Raw genomic sequence first — 19766 nt, 5'->3', positions numbered from 1 at the left:
ATATATATATATATATACACACACATATATATATATATATATATATATATATATATATATATATATACATATATATCTATATACACACACACACACACACATATATATATATATATATATATATATATATATATATATATATATATATATATATATATACTGTATACGCCATTTTCCTGATATAACACAACAAACTATTTACTGCCACATTCATACTTTAACTGCCTATTCGTGGATTGACTCTACGTGTAGTAAAGATGTCCAAACATTAGTTGGTTTATAAACCTTCATAGAATGATAACAATCTTATTAGAAAATCCGCGCGGCGCCGCAAAAACAAAATAAATTTTCTTCAACTGTTGATAGAATGACATTAGCCTTTCTCCGTCTCTCTCTAGGTTTAGTTGCAGAGCTCGAATAGCATTCTGAGTGGACCGGGTTCAAATCACAGACCGGACGAGAGTAGTGATAGTGATGGGTGCGTTTCTAAAAATCGAGTTTGCATCTGTTCACCTGAGGGACACCGGCGACCATTTTGAGTCACAAAGAGAGAGAGAGAGAGAGAGAGAGAGAGAGAGAGAGAGAGAGAGAGAGAGAGAGAGAGAGAGAGTTGAAGGGAGAAGGAATAGAAAAATGGAAGTGTTTAAGAAAAGAGAAAAAAAAAAGGAGGGCATCGACGACGTAGGCCTTGTGCCATGAGTGTGAAACATGCAGAAGGTATTCAAAATATTTTCTCTCAAACATTCCCCGTGGTAACCGCAGTCATTTAATCAAACCCCCAAATTACTTGATTAAAAACACAAGATGTCACAATCGAACACACACACACACACACACACACACACACACACACACATATATATATATATATATATATATATATATATATATATATATATGAGAGAGAGAGAGAGAGAGAGAGAGAGAGAGAGAGAGAGAGAGAGAGAGAGATCATCATAACATTAGCAATGTACTTCCCACTTCAAAAAGCACTGTAAGGATAAGCACCTTGAGTCTAGGGAAAGCATCTTTAAATCTTACCCTTAATCACCATTTTAACATTGCTCTATTTTGTCATAAATAAGTATTAATTATCTAATTGAATAAACCTGTATAAAATACTTTTTACCCGACCAAAAAAAAAAATTAGGCCTACGGTTTATCTTTTGATTGTTTTATGAGATTCGCTGCTGCACTAAAATGGTTCCTGTTCACTTTTAGACGAATAACAGGTCTAATAATAAGTAACAACTTCTTAAAAACGCTTTTCTACAGTTTTTGGACATAAATGTAACTACGAAAAATAACCTAACTTTCTCACTTAGAGACACTCGCTTGACTCTTGGTATAGATACAGTAATGCCTTGAAGAGGTTGAACGCCTTCAATCCAGAGACGTAAGCAGATGAGGTCGGATGGAATACTTCAAGCTCTGACTGTTTTCCAGCTTCCTTTCTACGTAGACAGAAGTTAAAGGTCTGTATAGATGGGTTTTAAGATTTAGTTTCAAATAACCATTTCCTCGAAAAGTGCTAACGACAAATATGTCAGGTTGACGTAAAAGAAATGATTTTCCTAAGTATCCTCGCGATCACTTCCACCAGCATCTCTCTCTCTCTCTCTCTCTCTCTCTCTCTCTCTCTCTCTCTCTCTCTCTCTCTCTCTCTCTGTTACTACTTCTACAAATAAAGTGTTTTTTTATGAATTGCTATAATCAGACGTGTAATGAAAGTGTATGGCATTCATTCCGCTATTAGTCTTATTACGAAACATTGGTTTTGTATCATGATTGTGGATAATGTATAAGCCTAGTTTCGAAAGTTTTGCTCCGCCACATAATATTGTTCCATTTCTTAATGTTATTATAAGAATATGAAGGATAAATCTATGATTAAATTGAATGTTATTCGAAGCGAAATCCTTCTAGCTCATGAATAATAAAAAAGTAGAGAATGAAGTTGAATGTCTCAAACCAACATCTGTTTAAGCTAACAGTATGATCATGTAATGAGTTGAATTATCACTCTAATCGAAGCCTTTTAAAAATATTTCTAATCACATTTTAGTAGTTTCTGTTGTGACTCAAACGATAACCTTTAATATAAAAGTGGAACAATGCTTTAGCACTGCCCGTGGAAAGGGAAATATATAAGGCTCGAAAGAGAATTCAGATCATGAAGCGCTGGATTTATGTTCAAATACTTATTGATAATTTGAAAATCATGCACGTTAGGCCTATTCCTCTAACCTCGAGTAGAAAATGAGTTTAGACTAAGCTTAGATCCAGTCACGAAAAGTCTAGTAAAGTTATGTTCATAACTTTGCATGAAACGTCTAGCACTTCTAGACTCTTGTTGTCTACCTGCCATTCAATCTTCTTCTTACAAGACCTAATGATACTTTTTTCCCATTAACTAAGCTAACATTACTTTCGACGGAGCCGAATTCTGCAACATGAATTATGTTTTCAGGGTTGTGGAAGCCTATTGGAAACGTCCCTGTCTGCCGATCTCCAAGTCTGGGGTTCGAATTCCGCTCAAGCTCGATTTTCATGTATTGTCTTCAACCTCACCATCTCTGTGAGCTGAGGATAGGGGTCTACGGGAGCCTAAAAGTCTACGTGCTGAGTCATAAGCAGCCACTGCCTTGCTCTCCCTGGTCCTAGCTTGGGTGAAGAGGGGGTTGGGCGCAGATCATATGAATACAGTATATGGTCAGTCGCTAAGGCATTGTCACTGCCCTTTGCCTCTACCATTAATAAGGGACATTTAAACCTTTAAACTGACTGAAACGAAAACGTTGGATTTCGTGAAACCTTTTGCAATTTCGTTGGTATGACTCACACTCGCTGTTGTCGGTTTGTCAGTAACCTAAACAAAATCACATTATCACTTTCACAAGAAAATTATATTTTGATAGGTGTGTACTTATTTAGCTATTTAAGTTATGTATATATATATATATATATATATATATATATATATATATATATATATATATACTGTATATAACTCAAACTCGAATTCATCGAATCCCATGAAATTTGGTAGGGTGATTAACCATAATCAAAGGACAATTTGATTAGATTTTGCGAGTGATTTGGTCTAAGGTTAAGGTAAAAAAAGGTCAAAAAAGGATTCTTGCCATAGCGTGGTCAATTTTCATCCGATTTGCATGAAACTAGTATTAAAATGTGCTCAATTCAATAGCCTATCTTGTGATTAAAAGGTTTAAAGACCGCTCATGAATGACAGGGTCAAGGGACAGTGACATTGCCCTATCAAGCAGGATAATGCCCAAGAGACTGACCATATACACATGTGATCAGCGCCCAAGACCCCCTCTTCACCCAAGCAAGGACCAAGGAGGGCCAGGCAATGGCTGCTGATGATTCAGCAGATAGACATATAGCCTCCTTCAAAGCCCCTATACTTAGCTCACAAGGATGGTGAGGTTGAAAAGACCAAAGAAACTAACTAGTTTGAGCGGGACTCGAACCCCAGTCTGGCGTTCACCAGCCAGGGACGTTACTTCATCGAACACCACAGCCAGGTCAAAGTGATAAGTCTGTTAACCATATCGTGGTCAATTATTATCCGATTTTCATAAAAAAATGTGCCAAAATGTGCATAATTCAATTGCTTAGTTTGTGATATGCATCATGATCAAGGTCAAGGTCACAAAAATGTAAAAACCGCCTTTTACGATATCACGGTCGAATTTCATGAATTTTGGTGTGATGATTGGTCATGACCCAGGGACAAATTGATTAGACTTGGGAGTGACTGGTCAAAGGTCAAGGTAGCAAGAATGTAATATATATATATATATATATATATATATATATATATATATTCACTAGATCATGGTCAATTTTTATTTGATTTGCATGAAACTCTTGGCAAATTGTGCATGAAATATTTTTGTGGTGTTTTATATATATATATATATATATATATATATATATATATATATATATATATATATATATATATATATATATATATATATATATATATATATTGCAAATAAGTAGACATATATTTGAAATAGACATTGCATTTCCACTGAGAATACTAAATTTAACAACTTTCTTGGAAGTTCTAACCGAACGAGAATTGTAAATGTTTTATTGAAGTGTTTAATTATTAAATTATCGTATCCATTCACAGGTGAATCAAATTATCATCGGAGCTAAGTTGTAATAAAGAGCGAAAACACCACTCCAGTGAATTTCCCATACAAGAAGGGGTTTCTTCAAATCGAAAGGTATGTTCTTGATTTGTGATCTTAAACGAGTTACTGTATTTGGTAATTAACTACGACTACTTAATTGCTGATATTTCGTGCTCAAGCTTGAAGGGAAGCTGGTTCTATCACCGAGTAATCTTAATTTTCCTCTGGAAATCATAAGCTTGTCTAGACATGGGGACAGGGGAGGGGGAATTGGCAACCCAGCACAACTGGAGCCGGTTCCAAGCCTTATTAATAGCCAGGGTTGGTGTTGAAAAGTTTTTCCACTGAAAACTAATATGTCAAAGCCTAATAAGCAATGAACCATAATGTGGAACGATATTGGGCTAGATCGTACTCCGTGGACAAAACGCCACACTGATACTTCACCCATGACTCTGTGACTGGACTAGGGTTACTATAGTGTCCTGAGCGAGTGCAACCAAATAAGTTAGGTTAAATGGGTATTAGAGTGTGACAGTTCTGTATTGGGTCCATGGCAAGGAAGGGAAAGGAAGTTGGCTAATCTCCCGAAGAAGATGAAGTTGGAAGTCTTTGGTTTTCAGGTAACCATTGATGGAGAGATAATAAACCAAGGAAACTTGGTGATGAATACAAGTTTTTAGTGGAGTGATTGCACATGGACGAAATGGAGTTGGTGTAGTTCTGTCATGGAAATAGAAAAAAACGGTGACGGAGGTGCATATGAGGAATGAACAAACCATGATACTGAAGAAGAAGCTAGAAACATTATTAGTGCACGTGCACCACAAGCTGGTTGGGTGCACAGAAGACACATTTTCAAAATGACATGGGGTCCACCTAATTATTTATATGAGTGGCAGTTTGAACTTATTGGAGATTAGAAATACAAGTACAAAAGATATTACACATTTCAACCAAAATTAATGATAAAAATAGTACAAAACTTGGGAAGTTTGAAATCTTGAAAGGATGGAAAGTGTTTTTAACAACTACTGAATGTAGAAAATAAAAGACTAATAAGAGAGGATGGACAACAGAACATATAAATCGTAATAAGTTTCTATAGAGGTAAGAGATGAACAATTCAAAGTATAAAAAACTATGAAAGCAACAGGACGAGACTTGATCCTAGTAGGGACAATATTAGGAAAGAAAGGAGTGAAAATCATATATAGCATAATGAAAAAGATCTTTGATAAAACGATGATACCAGATAAGTGCAGGAGATGGATGGATTTTGATACCAATTTCCAAAGGGAAATGTGATGTCCGAGATTGCAGTATTATTATTATTACTATTATTATTATTATTATTATTATTATTATTATTATTATTATTATTATTATTATTAGCCAAGCTACAACCCTAGTTGGAAAAGCAAGATTCTATAAGCCCAAGGGGTCCAATAGGGAAAAATAGCCCAGTGAGGAAAGGAAATAAGGAAATAAATAAATGATGAGAACAAGTTAACAATAAATCATTCTAAAACCGTAACAACATCAAAACAGATATGTCCTATATAAACTATTAACAACGTCGAAACAGATATGTCATATATAAACTACAAAGAGACTCCTTTCAGCCTGGTCAACATAAAAACATTTCCTCCAACTTCGAACTTTTGAAGTTCTACTGATTCAACTACCCGAAGACGAAGATCATTCAACAACTTAGTAACAGCTGGAATAAAACTTCTAAAATACTGTGTAGTATTGAGCCTCATGATGGAGAAGGCCTGGCTATTAGAATTAACTGCCTGCCTATTATTACGAACAGGATAGAATTGTCCAGGGGGATCTGAATGTAAAGGATGGTCAGTGTTGTGAAAAATCTTATGCAACATGCATAATGAACTAATTGAACGACAGTGCCAAAGATTAATATCTAGATCAGGAATAAGAAATTTAATAGACTGTAAGTTTCTGTCCAACAAATCAAGATGAGAATCAGCAGCTGAACACCAGACAGGAGAACAATACTCAAAACAAGGTAGAATGAAAGAATTAAAACACTTCTTGAGAATAGATTGATCACCGAAAATCTTAAAAGACTTTCTCAATAAGCCAATTTTTTGTGCAATTGAAGAAGACACAGACCTATTGTGTTTCTCAAAAGTAAATTCGCTGTCGAGAATCACACCAAAAATTCAAAAGAGTCATACAAATTTAAAGAAACATTATCGATACTGAGATCCGGATGTTGAGGAGCCACCGTCCTTGACCTACTTACAATCATACTTTGAGTTTTGTTAGGATTCAACTTCATACCCCATAATTTGCACCATGCACTAATTTTAGCTAAATCTCTATTAAAGGATTCACTAACCCCAAATCTACACTCAGGGGATGGAATTGATGCAAAGAGAATAGCATCATCTGCATATGCAAATAATGCAACAAGCTTGTTTTCTAGGCCAAACCACATGTCATGTGTATATAGTATGAAAAGTAATGGGCCAAGAACACTACCCTGTGCAACACCGGATATCACATTCCTATACTCACTATGGTGCCCATCAACAACAACTCTTTGAGATCTATTACTTAAAAAATCAATAATAATGCAAAGAAACGACCCACCCACTCCCAACCTTTTCAGTTTGAAAATAAGGGCCTCATGATTAACACAGTCAAAGGCAGCACTAAAATCAAGGCCAATCATATGATCTTCCTGACCACAATCTAGGGATTTCTGTATAGCATTGGAGATTGTAAGAAGGGCATCACATGCTCCTAGGCCTTTACGAAAACCAAATTGCAAACTAGGGAATAGATGATTACTTTCAGCAAACCTATTAAGACGTTTTGCTAGAAGACACTCAAAAACTTTAGATAATATGGGAGTTATGGAAATTGGGCGGTAATCAGTGAGACTTGAGCCACCACAAACACATTTACATAGAGGAGTAACATTACCAATTCTCCAACAAGTGCTAAAAGCTCCTCTTCTTGCTAACTTGCGCAAAATAACATAACTTTGGAGCTAAGAAATCTGCTGTCTTTATGAAAAAAAACAATGGAAAAATACCATATGGGTTTACACCTCCATAAGCATCAAGATCCATCAACAGAGCTTTAATTTCACGAGATCGAAAAGCTTGTACCAACCGTGTGTCACACAATTGTACATAATTCCATTTGTATATAATATGCTTGTATCTTCGCTCTTCCCTCGCACTCAAACGAACATGAAAATTCATGTCTGCTGTTTTGCTCTGAACATTGTCTGTCTCTCGAACAGGTTATGTCCTGTTGCCTTGAGGTTTTGTATATAAAGAAGAGTGTTCCTTAATATATAACTCAGTCGTTTCCAATCTGCCTTTGATTTCACACCCTCTCTCGGCCCGTCACATTGGTGGGCGACAAAGCCGCCCACCACCCACCCACCAATGTGACGGGCCGAGAGAGGGTGTGAAATCAAAGGCAGATTGGAAACAACTGAGTTATATATTAAGGAACACTCTTCTTTATATACAAAACCTCAAGGCAACAGGACATAACCTGTTCAAGAGACAGACAATGTTCAGAGCAAAACAGCAGACATGAATTTTCATGTTCGTTTGAGTGCGAGGGAAGAGCGAAGATACAAGCATATTATATACAAATGGAATTATGTACAATTGTGTGACACACGGTTGGTACATGGCTCCCCCTCTAAAAATGACATACTGAACATGTTAAATAGGTGCCCTGAATCTGGAGAGGTAGTAGTAACAACTGCGCCGATTAGCAGCAGTGAGTGGCTGTAGGAGTCGTTGGTTGGGGTGCGAGCAAGTGGTGGATGATGGTTGGCTGAGTTGCCGCTCCGGCTCGTCACGGGGTAGGCGAGTGTGTCCTACGGCATTCATAGGCGTGTCTGTCCTACGGCATTCATAGGCGAGTGTGTCCTACGGCATTCATAGGCGTGTGTGTCCTACGGCATTCATAGGCGAGTATATCCTACGGCATTCATAGGCGAGTATATCCTACGGCATTCATAGGCGTGTATGTCCTACGGCATTCATAGGCGTGTATGTCCTACGGCATTCATAGGCGTGTCTGTCCTATAGCATTCACGTCAGCTTCGGTTGAAGTTGAATAGGTGTCCTCTTCGTCACGAGTGGACGCGTCGATGGAGGTTTTGAAGGTCATGAAGTGGCTGTCCATAAGGGCACGAAGTAGGTTCACCTCACGAGGAGAGCTGTCTGTGGCAGGTTGCAGGCGAGTGGTACTGGTCATTTTCCCGAGGGTGAGCGAAGCCCTTTGGTCCCCCAATGGTTGTCGAGAGAGCTGAAAAGGCGTTGCTATACGGGCGGCTGGCGACGGCGAGTACTGCTGCAGAAGGTATGCGTTGACGGCGTCATAGTAACGGTGAGAGGTGTAGGGGGGATGGGGAGGCGGGAGGAGCGGGTCACTCCGTGGTCACCAATGTGACGGGCCGAGAGAGGGTGTGAAATCAAAGGCAGATTGGAAACGACTGAGTTATATATTAAGGAACACTCTTCTTTATATACAAAACCTCAAGGCAACAGGACATAACCTGTTCGAGAGACAGACAATGTTCAGAGCAAAACAGCAGACATGAATTTTCATGTTCGTTTGAGTGCGAGGGAAGAGCGAAGATACAAGCATATTATATACAAATGGAATTATGTACAATTGTGTGACACACGGTTGGTACAAGCTAAACTAGTTAGTTTAGCCTCAGGAAAACATGAATGAGGAAGTTCAAGTTCTTCATTACTCTGTTTACTGTCAAAACATAAGGGTTGCCTTTTCCTTTGGACAGTGAGTGACTGAGCCATCAGGTTTAAGTAAAGGAGGAACTGTTGCATCTACACCAAAGAGTGCAGATTTAAGGGTACACCACCATTTATGTTCCTGAGTTGTACCAGAATAGGTTTCTTTTATGGTTAAATTGTACTCCTTTTCAGTTGAGACATAAACACTCTGTGCAAAAGCTCAAAGCTGAGTAATTATAGAGTTATTACATTCATGTCTTGCCCCTTGAATATATTCAAAAGAATAATCGATGCTACATTAAGAGAGGGAGTATAATTAGGATGTGAATGCCTTGAAGATGTTTGAAATAGAAGGATGTCTATTGTAACGAGAAAGGACAGAATTATACATAAGTAAATTAGACGGAAAACTAAAGGGGAGACAGTGATGATACGGACACTTACAAAAAAGTAAGAAGGCCATATTATTATTATTATTATTATTATTATTATTATTATTATTATTATTATTACTAGCTAAGCTGCCACCCTAGTTGGAAAAGCAGGATGCTATAAGCCCAAGGGCTCCAACAGGAAAAATACCCCAGTGAGGAAAGGAGATAAGGAGACTAGTAACGAACAATTAAAATGAAATATTCTACGAACAGTAACGACATCAAAATAAATCTTTTATATATAAACTCTAAAAATCAAGAAGAAAAAAATACCCAGGGGAAGAAAAATGATTGAATAGTTGGCTCTATATAGTGTACCCTCCAGCAGGAGAACTCTACCCCAAGACAGTAGAAGACATGGTACATAAATAATGCTAAAGAGTTGGGGGTATAGGGTAGAAGGAAAGGAGGGAGACCGAAAAAGAAGCCTTCTCTGCGGCCTTTGAGAAGAAAGGGACTTGATGAAGCGGAAGCGAATCCCTGAATGTAAGCGCCTGATCAAAAACAACGACCCCGCATGGAAACGGGACTAAGCTGAGAACAAAAAGAGGAGTAAATAAGGAAAGTGTTGTTTAACTCCGGCTTGCATATGTTTTTATATCAACGCTAGTCAAGCAATTGTCAAAAGAGATTATGCACTTTATATAATTTCGCAAGAATATAATTCTAAGCTTCCTTACCTAATCATGATAGGTTTAGTAAAAGTACTTCGAAAAAAAAATAACTTTTAGGGGTTTCTATGTTTAAACGCTTTGGAACGACATTAATTCATCAAAAAGAAACTAAGTTATGTGCGCCTAATAATTCTCTCTGTATAGAATATTGCAAGCATGACGGGATGAAATAATTTGTTTATACGATGCCGTTAATTCAGTTTTCACAAAAAGAAAAAAAAAATACACACAGTTACAACGCAAAGCCCATGAGTAGGCTATGTATACTTGTCAAACCGAAATATTGCATGTATATTAATTTTTGTCTCATGGAATCTAATTAAACATTCTAGGTCAGGATATAAGTTAATTTCGTCCAACCATATTCCAAATCAGAATTCCTCTGCTCTATTAATGCATTATGCAAAGTTCTCCTTATCCTTTTCAGTTATTGAAAATATCAAATATGGTATATATCTCATTATTCCTTACAACGAGGAAATACATTCATTGCAAAACGACGGATATGTTTAATGCTCAGAAACTCATTAACGTAGCTCGTGCTCTGGCCGTGGCACGATCCTGGATCACTGAATTGTGGCTGGAAAGGCAAAGTAGACCAGTTCGACTAGAACAGATATGTTGGGGTGAACTGGCAGAATCTTCTTCTCTCCGGAGCTGCAGGGATCCAGGGTCTCCACGTCACACATGTATGATCATTAAGTAATATGGATTGACATCAATCACTCACTGCACGTTCTGATGTCAATCTTATGTTTGGATGTATGGAATCCTTTTCAAGATTGAAAAGCGTTTGTGCTGTTCCAATTTAGAACTAGATGATAATTGGTCCAATGATGATGCTTGACTGATAAACCACATCTGTATGTTGAGGTCCAAAATCATCTAAACAAAAAGGATGAACTCCAAGAAGACATTTTGTTATAAAAGAGGTTTCATAAGGATCATGCTTTCAGATACATGAAAAAAAAATTAATTCTGTAGTTTTAAATTGGAGGTGGCAATAATGGACACTTATAATGGGGTTAAAACGAACAACTAAATGATACTGAAAAGGAAATGTTTATGAAAATTCATTTTCATATTGAAGACTTTGAACTACATAACTGTATGATTAAGTTTCTTTTGTCTGTCTTGGCAATGTTTCAAAATGCAGCTATTGTGTGAATTTATATTTTTTTTTTTATTTAAGGTACTTGATTCTTTTCTATCCTTTCAGTAGATTATGATTTTATTTTCTATTTTTCTCACTATCATCATTATCAGTAGCAACAGCTCAAATATAAGTAGTAATAGTAAATGTTTTTCTTCAGATACTTAACGTAAGTCATCCCTTATTTTTCTTCCAGATGAACCCTCAGTAGGTAACCATTTTGAGTTATCAGGATTTTGAGTGTGTTTGATCTCAGGACTCCTACTCCACAGTACCTGGCTACTTTCTTAACGTCTACTTATCAGATTTCACACTTATTCTGGAAAATGGCCAGTCCTCACATCATTATGCTTCCTTTGGATGGTCCAATTAGTTTAGACAAGACTGTGGATCAGGTTTTGATGGAAAACCCAGATCAACCTATAGTCATAGCACCTTTGGAGGACCTGCTTGATAAATTCCAACACACTGGCCCTAGTATTACCTTATCTATGCAACAGTATGACGTTAAACATGAGGATCTAACTCGACAAGCATATTTACCAGCCAGATTTCCTCAAACTATGGTGACTTGTCCAGATATACAAATAACTCATGTAGGTAATATTGGTAAAAGGAAGCTCACAAGCTCTGAAATATATACACCATACACCAAGAAAAGAAATACTGGTTCTCAGAGTTGCAAGCCGCCTAAGTCTTTGAGTGACAATTGTATGAAGTTCCCTCAGAACCTTTCAAGAAATGTTTATGCCACTAGGGATTTACAGCGAAGGCCATCGACCTCTGCAATCACTTTAGACGCCACCCGAAATGAAAAAAAGCAGCCACGGATCTCCGCAAAACCTGCGCCTCCTCAAACCCTGATGGCTTCTGCAAAAGTGCAAAGATTTCCTGAATCCGGATTTGTTGGTACAGAGAAAATTTATAAAAGAAATAAACCATTTACTGAGAAAGGAGAGTCCAGTGCTGTGACTTTCAAGTATTCCAAGCCTTCTCTTGATGTTTCCAGAAATATTTCTGCAACTAAGAAAATACAGAAATTACAATCAACTTCTGCCATAACTTTCAAAGCCACCAAAAAATCAAAGGGACAGCTCAAGGCCCTAACAAAATCTTCTATAAGTAAACTGCTCACCAGCAAAAACAAGAAGGAATCAAAAACATACACAGAGGTCTCCTCACACTCAATCAACCCTGAAAACCTTAACACAGAACTAGTAACTCCTCCAAACGTCCTAAGAAATTTATACTCTCCCAAAGAAATAAAAGACCAGCCAATAACTCCATCATTTTCCCCAGATTTATCTAACATCCCACAAGCAACTAAACAGCCAACATCTTCAGGAATGATCACGAATTCATTTATCCCTCACACAACACAAAATCAGCACACTTCTTTTCATTCTGTTGCCAAAAATGTAAACTTGAATTCGGCACGTCAGGGTTCCCTGGCATCTTCCGTTGGTACCAGCAGTAATTTGATAGATCTTACACAACCAGAGAATCAAGCACCATCCACGTCCTTTAGAGACCTTTCCTCAGATATAAAGGGCTCTCCATTTTCATGCGAGTACTCAGAAGCGCCTCAGTTTCAGGTTAGGAGCCCAATTAATCATTCGGAGCTTTGGAGACGCTTAGATACCCTAACTGCATCCCTCGAAGAAGATATGTTTGGAGAAAATGATTTTGAGACAATAGCACTGGATGACATTTATGAAATTGGAAGTAAGAGCTTTGGTAATACTTAGGAAGAAAAATATACGTGCAAATGATGAGGATAAAAGTCATAATTTGTTTGTTTCAGAGAGGAATACAATCTTGCACTGACTGTTGCAATACTTGTAATCTTTTCAAATTTTTAAGTTGTTAACCTTTTTTATCATCTATTCATTTAATTCTACGAAGGAAATATCTATTGCTAACATTTGCCAACAAAGGAATTTCTAATTTTATTCTTAAGAGAAATGTAAATCACTTATTATCAACTTGATGAACTATGTAATAAAACTAAGATATCTACATGAAGTGAAATATAACCTGTCAGTCATTTGTATGAAAAAAAATTGTAAACTTATCTTGACTTGATCATAAATATTTATAAAAGAACTTATTGTGCTTTAATAATATAAAGACTCAATGGACGAATAAGTACAGTATATAAAGATATAAGTGAATATATTTCATGAATGTATAACACGTTGTGTTCCTTTTTAATTCAGTTTTTCAAAGGATATATTTCAAAAAGTATTATATGAAAAGCCTTGTAATATCACATATGGTATATAGGCATGAATATACAGTATGTATGCATATTTAAATAAAATACTTAGTCTACTAATGTTTGAAGTGGAATATAAGAAAATCCTTAGTTTATGCATTTAAGTTTTATGTTATGTTCCTTAGTGTACTCATTCTTATCAATAAAATTATTCAAACTTTCCTCAGTATTTCATTATATGCTATATTACAATGTTTAAATGCCAAAGGTGAAATGTCACTATCCCTTAATTTATATGATGCTAATTTCCTATAATATACTAAACTCTGATTTAGTTAAGAACAGTTAGAAAATATTAAGATATTATTCATCTCATATTTAATGGCCTAAATAAATCATAACATATGCATCTGTGGAGTTAATGATTTTACTTTTTTGTAACAATCTATACTTTAATTCTATTCTGGGCGTTTCCCATAAAATTTCATTTGTTTGTCAGTTCTGAAGGACTCTAACTAGAGCAAAATTGGTTGAAATCTATTAGAAGCGGGTCTTCAACATCGGACATATAATATATATATATATATATATATATATATATATATATATATATATATATATATATATATATATATATATATATATATGTATATATATATATATATATATATATACATATATATATATATATATATATATATATATATATATGTACATATATATATACATATATATATATATATATATATATATATATATATATATATACATACAAATTTATACATATATATATATATATATATATACATACAAATTTATACATACATATATATATATATATATATATATATATATATATATATGCTCTGAATATTTTGAAAGGTTGCTTAATGTTAAAGATAATAGGGAGGCAGATATAATTACTGTTTCAGGTATTGAGGTGCCAGTGATGGGAGATGAGAATGAGAGATATAAATGGGTTAAGGTGGTTTGGCCATGTGGAGAGATATAAAAATGGCGGTCAGCTGAAAAGGGTGATGGCGGCAAGAGTTGATAGGAGAAGTACAAGAGGAAGGCCAAGGTTTGGGAGGATGGATGGAGTGAAGAAAGCTTTGTGTGATAGGAGGATATATATAAGGGAGGTAAAAGCGAACCTGAAATAAGGCCAGCGATTTTGACACAGTTCCGATAGGCCCTCCTGCTTCCTCCAGTTGCTTTGGTGATCACTGAGGTAGCGCCTAAAGGAAATTCAGCATAAGAAGCTTTGTTGCCGTGGATAATGGGGGAGGGTGGGCTGTGGCAACCTAGAAGTACCAACCGAACTTTGTCAAATCCCATCAGGTCGGGAGGAACAAAGACAAGAAAAATTGCCTTTAATTTTCTTTATGTCGGATACCACTCAAAATTTGGGAAGTGGCCTGGAAGATAGATAGGTAGTATACAGTATGTGGAGGTATGTGTGTATGTACATAATACAACAAAAGCAGCCCTTTCTAGTCCACTGCACGACAAAGGCCTTAGACATGTCCTTATTCATGTCTGGAGTCTGGCCAGTTTTCTTCATTACGATGGCCAGTGGGGATTGGTTGATGATGGAATACTTTAGTCTAATTGCTCTCAGCAAACCAACTTAACAAGGGTGGCCCTGACTAGTACAGCTTTGCTGATCATGGTGATACACAAACCTTTTCACAGCGTTGAGGTATCCCCACTCAGTATAAATATCTATATCAGTTGTGGGATCCGATGTTGTAACGTCCCACTAGCGTTAATCTAAATGGTCGCTGCAACCTCTCCATTCTTGTGAGCTAAGGATTGGGGTTTGGGGGAGCCTATAGGTCTATTTGCTGAGTCATCAGCAGCCATTGCCTGGCTCCCCCTTGGTCTTAGCTTGGGTGGAGAGGGGGCAAGGGCGCTGATCATATGTATATATGGTCAGTATCTAGGACATTGTCCTGCTTGATAGGGCAATGTCACTGTCCCTTGGCTCTGCCATTCATGAGCGGCCTTTAAATCTTTAAAGTCGTGTAATTTAGAATAACGCTACTGCTAAAAATAAGATATTTGAGTTCCAAAATTACTCCTCCACGATGAGGACAAAAGCCATTACTTGATCCAGTCATCTTTCTTAAGATTAAAAATTGTAATTGTGTGAAAGAAAAAAGGAGGAAATTCTAAGTAAAAAATAATTGATTAATTACCCTCAGTTAATTACAAGTGTTTTACATCACTCATCTTACGTAAATGTTCTTTAATATGATGAGCATTATTATTTTTGAGATAAGAGTCCTTCAATGACCCTGTTTGCTTGAAAGTGGTGATTGAAAAATAACGAAGAAATTAAAGATTGTAATAAATGAATAATAAGCTCTCTGTAAACGATCAGAAGAGATAAACCTACAAGAAAGTTTTAATTAATAAGAAAAACTTATGTATAGAGTTTTTTTTTATCTTAAATCAGGAATTTCTTTTTAGTGGTCATGCCTCTGTAAGTACAGAAACGCGCACACACACACACACACACACACACACACACACATATATATATATATATATATATATATATATATATATATATATTGTAAGTAAGCCTTAGGTTTTTATAATGTATTAGCTTACTTAGGTTAGTTTTTAAGTTCCTCTTTTATTTTTTTGAAGGCTGTAAAGTTCATGGTTAGTTCGCCTTCTTGTTAGTAGGGGTCTCCTCACTCCAGCGCTAATTTTGTATAGTCTTGTTGACTAATCCTCCCTGTTTCTCCCCTCCATATTTTGGCTCTGCTGAGTTGACTTAAGACCGGGTTTCCAAGCTGCAGGCAGTTGGTATCTGCACCCTGATTTGTGAGCCTATTACCTCTGGATTTACAGCAAGTCTCTGAATGAATATATATATATATCTTCACATCAGCTGGCCGTTACTTCACATCTCTGCCATTTTATTATTGCCTCTGGTGCAGTACTTGCCAGAGGGGCCTCGCTTGGCGACGGTAAGGCGTGTCATTCATTTCTTGTAAAGTATTGACCAAGATTACGGGGATCCGGCGTCCATGATCATGAATGAGTATGATTACGGCTGTGCTGCAGTGTCAGATTAATTTTCTGTTGGAGCTCGATAATGGTATTGAGTTGCCGTCCGCTGCCCTTATTGAAATACTTATGGGAGGAGACCTTCATCATCTCATCATCCGTTAGCATGTAAAATTTAGGTTATTCCTTTCTTTTCGTTATTTTCTATTCCTCTTTGGGCCCCCTTTCCTCCTTCAGAGGTTGAATGTGTTGACTGATAATTTGGGTATATGTTTTGTAAGAGGTATTTTTTATTTAATGTTAATGCTGAGGCCTAGCTATTATTTTCTGTATTTTATTGAATTGTAATATATATTGGTTTTTATTTCATTGTTTTGTTATCCCCCTTGAGTTATACTTGTGCTGCATTTACCTGGGCTTGCTTCGACCTTTGTGGATTGCTGCCTTTTGAACACCTAAGTATTGATTATTTATGGTCCTGTAGACCTAGTGTGTGTTGTGGTCCAACGAGGCCATTACAATTGGCGACCTTGCCAGGATCCATCGTATCCTGTGGTGTTCTTGTTGCAGTGCAAGCGTAATTCTTGGGGTGTTGTTATTGTTAGGTGGCATGGTTACACCTCCTCAGTGTTTGGTTGGTTGGCGCTATTGCAAGTGAAATAATTTTGTAATATGTAAAGTGTTGTAATTACTTGCAATCAAAATGGATGACATGAATATCGTAGAGTTGCTTGAAGGAGAGGGATGGCAGGATAGGTTGGCCGAATTAAACAAAGAGGAGTTAGAAAGTGTGGCAGATTTTTTTGAAGTGGAAAGAACGGTAACAATGAAGAAGGGTATACTATTGCTAAAGATTTATGAGTGTGTTAAGGAGACTAAGACAGGAGCCAAACCCAAGGTTAGGCAAGAAGAGGGATTGTCAGTAGAAATTTTGGATAGACAGATTAGTCTAAAACAAATGGAAATACACCAGCAAAAAATGGTGTTTGAGGAGAGAGAGAGGGAAAGGAAGCATGAGTTAGCTAAGTTGGCTTTGCAAACGCCAGGGTCACCAGGGTCTCCTTCTCGAGTTGAGGCTTCCTCCTCCTTCTCAAATTTAGCTCAGGCTTTGAAGTTTGTCCCGAACTTCCAGTAAGATAATGTTGCAGAGTTCTTTATGTCATTCGAAAGAATTGCTAACAGGTTAGAATGGCCTATTGGATTATGGACTACCCTTATCCAGAGTAAATTGATTGGGAAAGCCCAAAAGGTATATGTAGCTTTGGAAGAAGATCTCTCCTCGGAGTATGAGAGTGTAAAGGTGATAGTGTTGAAGGCATATGAGCTCGTGCCGGAGGCCTATCGGCAAAGGTTCCGTAATTTGAGTAAAAATGAAAATCAGACTTTCGTAGAATTTGCAAGGAGTAAAGAGCAATATGCTACTGATTGGTTGAAATCTAAAGAGCTGGACAATTTTGATAAGCTAAAGCAGTTGCTGTTGGTTGAAGAGTTTAAAAGGTGTACTCCTGACCGTTTGAAGGTTCATTTGGAGGAGTTGAAATTAGATTCCCTTCAGGAGGTTGCTGTGGCGTCAGATGAGTATTTTTTGTCTCATAAAGATACTATGAAAGAGGCTGTATTTAAGGAAAAACCACGTTGGGGTTGTTCTGGGAGATCTGGTAATTTTAATAACCAGAAGAATGTTTCTCAGAATGTTCAGTTAAGTAAGGGTTCTCAGAATGTTCAATCAAATAAGGTTTCTCCGAATGGCCAATCAAAGGTGTGTTACTCGCAAAATAACAGACTTGGTGAGTCGGGTGTTTATGATACACAAAAGCTGAGGCATTTGACGTGTTTTTTCTGTAACAAGAGGGGTCATACCAAAAGAATGTGTTATGCTTGGAAAAAGGTATGTAACAGTAAAGGTAATCCGGTGATGGCGGTTGAGAAAAGTGCTAGTCAGGGTGGAGCTCTGCCCTCTCCGACTCAATGACTAAGAAAGTCAGACACTGTTAGTTCCTTCGGTGATTTTCTGGCCGTGGGTGAAGTCTCGCTGGATGGTGAAGGCCAAGGGAGAAAAGTGAATATTTTACGTGATACCGGAGCCGCGCAATCATTAATTCTTAGAGATTCGGTCCCGAATGATTTTGTGTATGAGAATCGGGAGTTTGTTATTTTGAGTGGTTTTCCGGACACGGTAAAATCTTATCCAATTGGTCTATTTCATCTTAGTTGTCCTTATTTTTCGGGGAATATCCGTTTGGCTATTGTTGATAAATTTCCGATTAAAAAGGTGGATGTGGTTCTCGGGAATGAGATTGTGTATGAAAATAAATATGTGCCAATTGTGATTAATCCGGATGTGGAAGTAGGGGTAGTCACTCGTGCTAAGGCAAAGGCTGTTGACGCTGCAGAGTCAACAGTCGACGTTGATTTGAGTAGTTTAGGACGTAGTGATGTATCTGTAGACAGTAGTAGTAGTGTTAGATTAAAACCCAATTAGACTGTTAAAGATCTTGTTTCGGCTCTGAAAAAGGATTTTGGTAGTCTCCCTATTGAGTCTGGTGAGATAACGAACGTGACAGTTCCTATTTTTAAGATAATTAATAGCATATTATATAGAATAAGTAGACCAATGCATGCCTCGGGGGAGGATTACGAAATTATACGACAGATTGTGGTTCCTGAGTGTTACCGTCATGAGTTGATGTCATTAGCTCACGATAATGTGATGGCGGGACATTTTGGTATTTACAAAACAGTCAGTAGGTTATTAAATAATTTCTTTTGGCCCAAGCTGAAAGGTGATGTTAAAAAATTTTTTAATAGTTGCGAGGTTTGTCAGAGAGTCGGCAAACCTAACCTACCTATTCCAAAGGCTCCATTAATACCTATCCCAGTTGTGTCTGAACCTTTTCGTGAAGTGTTAATTGATGTTGTTGGTCCTCTCCCAAAGTCAAAGAGTGGAAATGAGTATATTTTCACTATTATGGATCGTATATCTCGGTACCCGAGGCAATCCCCTTGCGGTCCATAAGGAGTGAAAAGATTGTAGAGGCCTTAATAGGTTTCTTTTCAAAATTTGGTCTCCCGAAGGTAGTTCAGTCCGACTGCGGTACTAACTTCACGAGTCGTTATTTTAAGCAGAAAATGACTGAATTGGGCATTAAACATGTAACTTCCTCGCCGTATCATCCAGAGTCACAGGGTGCTTTGGAACGTTTTCACCAAACTATGAAAAGCATGTTAAAGAAATATTGTATTGGGAATGGGGCTGAATGGGATAAAAACCTTCCATTCCTCTTATTCGCTTTCCGCTCTATTCCTGGTCAATCTCTCGGTCTCT

The 19766-nt window shown here is 37.1% G+C and overlaps 1 protein-coding gene across 2 annotated transcripts; it reads left to right on the top strand.

Moving 5' to 3' along the window:
- Positions 1-1340: 1340 nt before the first annotated feature.
- LOC137657056 (uncharacterized) lies at positions 1341-13638 on the top strand. Of its 2 annotated transcripts, XM_068391422.1 has the most exons (3): positions 1341-1475; positions 4172-4268; positions 11396-13638. In XM_068391422.1, exon 3 carries the CDS (start codon positions 11526-11528, stop codon positions 12945-12947), a length of 1422 nt encoding a protein of 473 aa, XP_068247523.1. In that variant the 5' UTR covers positions 1341-1475; positions 4172-4268; positions 11396-11525; the 3' UTR covers positions 12948-13638. The 2 variants fall into 2 exon arrangements, with proteins under 2 accessions (XP_068247523.1, XP_068247524.1); XM_068391423.1 differs by lacking the exon at positions 4172-4268 and having other exon boundaries at positions 1364-1475.
- The last annotated feature ends 6128 nt before the right edge of the window (positions 13639-19766 follow it).

The sequence above is a fragment of the Palaemon carinicauda genome, chromosome 18 (genome assembly GCF_036898095.1).
Source record: "Palaemon carinicauda isolate YSFRI2023 chromosome 18, ASM3689809v2, whole genome shotgun sequence".
NCBI classification, from domain to species: Eukaryota; Metazoa; Arthropoda; class Malacostraca; order Decapoda; family Palaemonidae; genus Palaemon; species Palaemon carinicauda.
The sequence above is the reverse complement of the archived record's forward strand: the minus strand, read 5'-3'. Positions and strand labels throughout refer to the sequence as shown.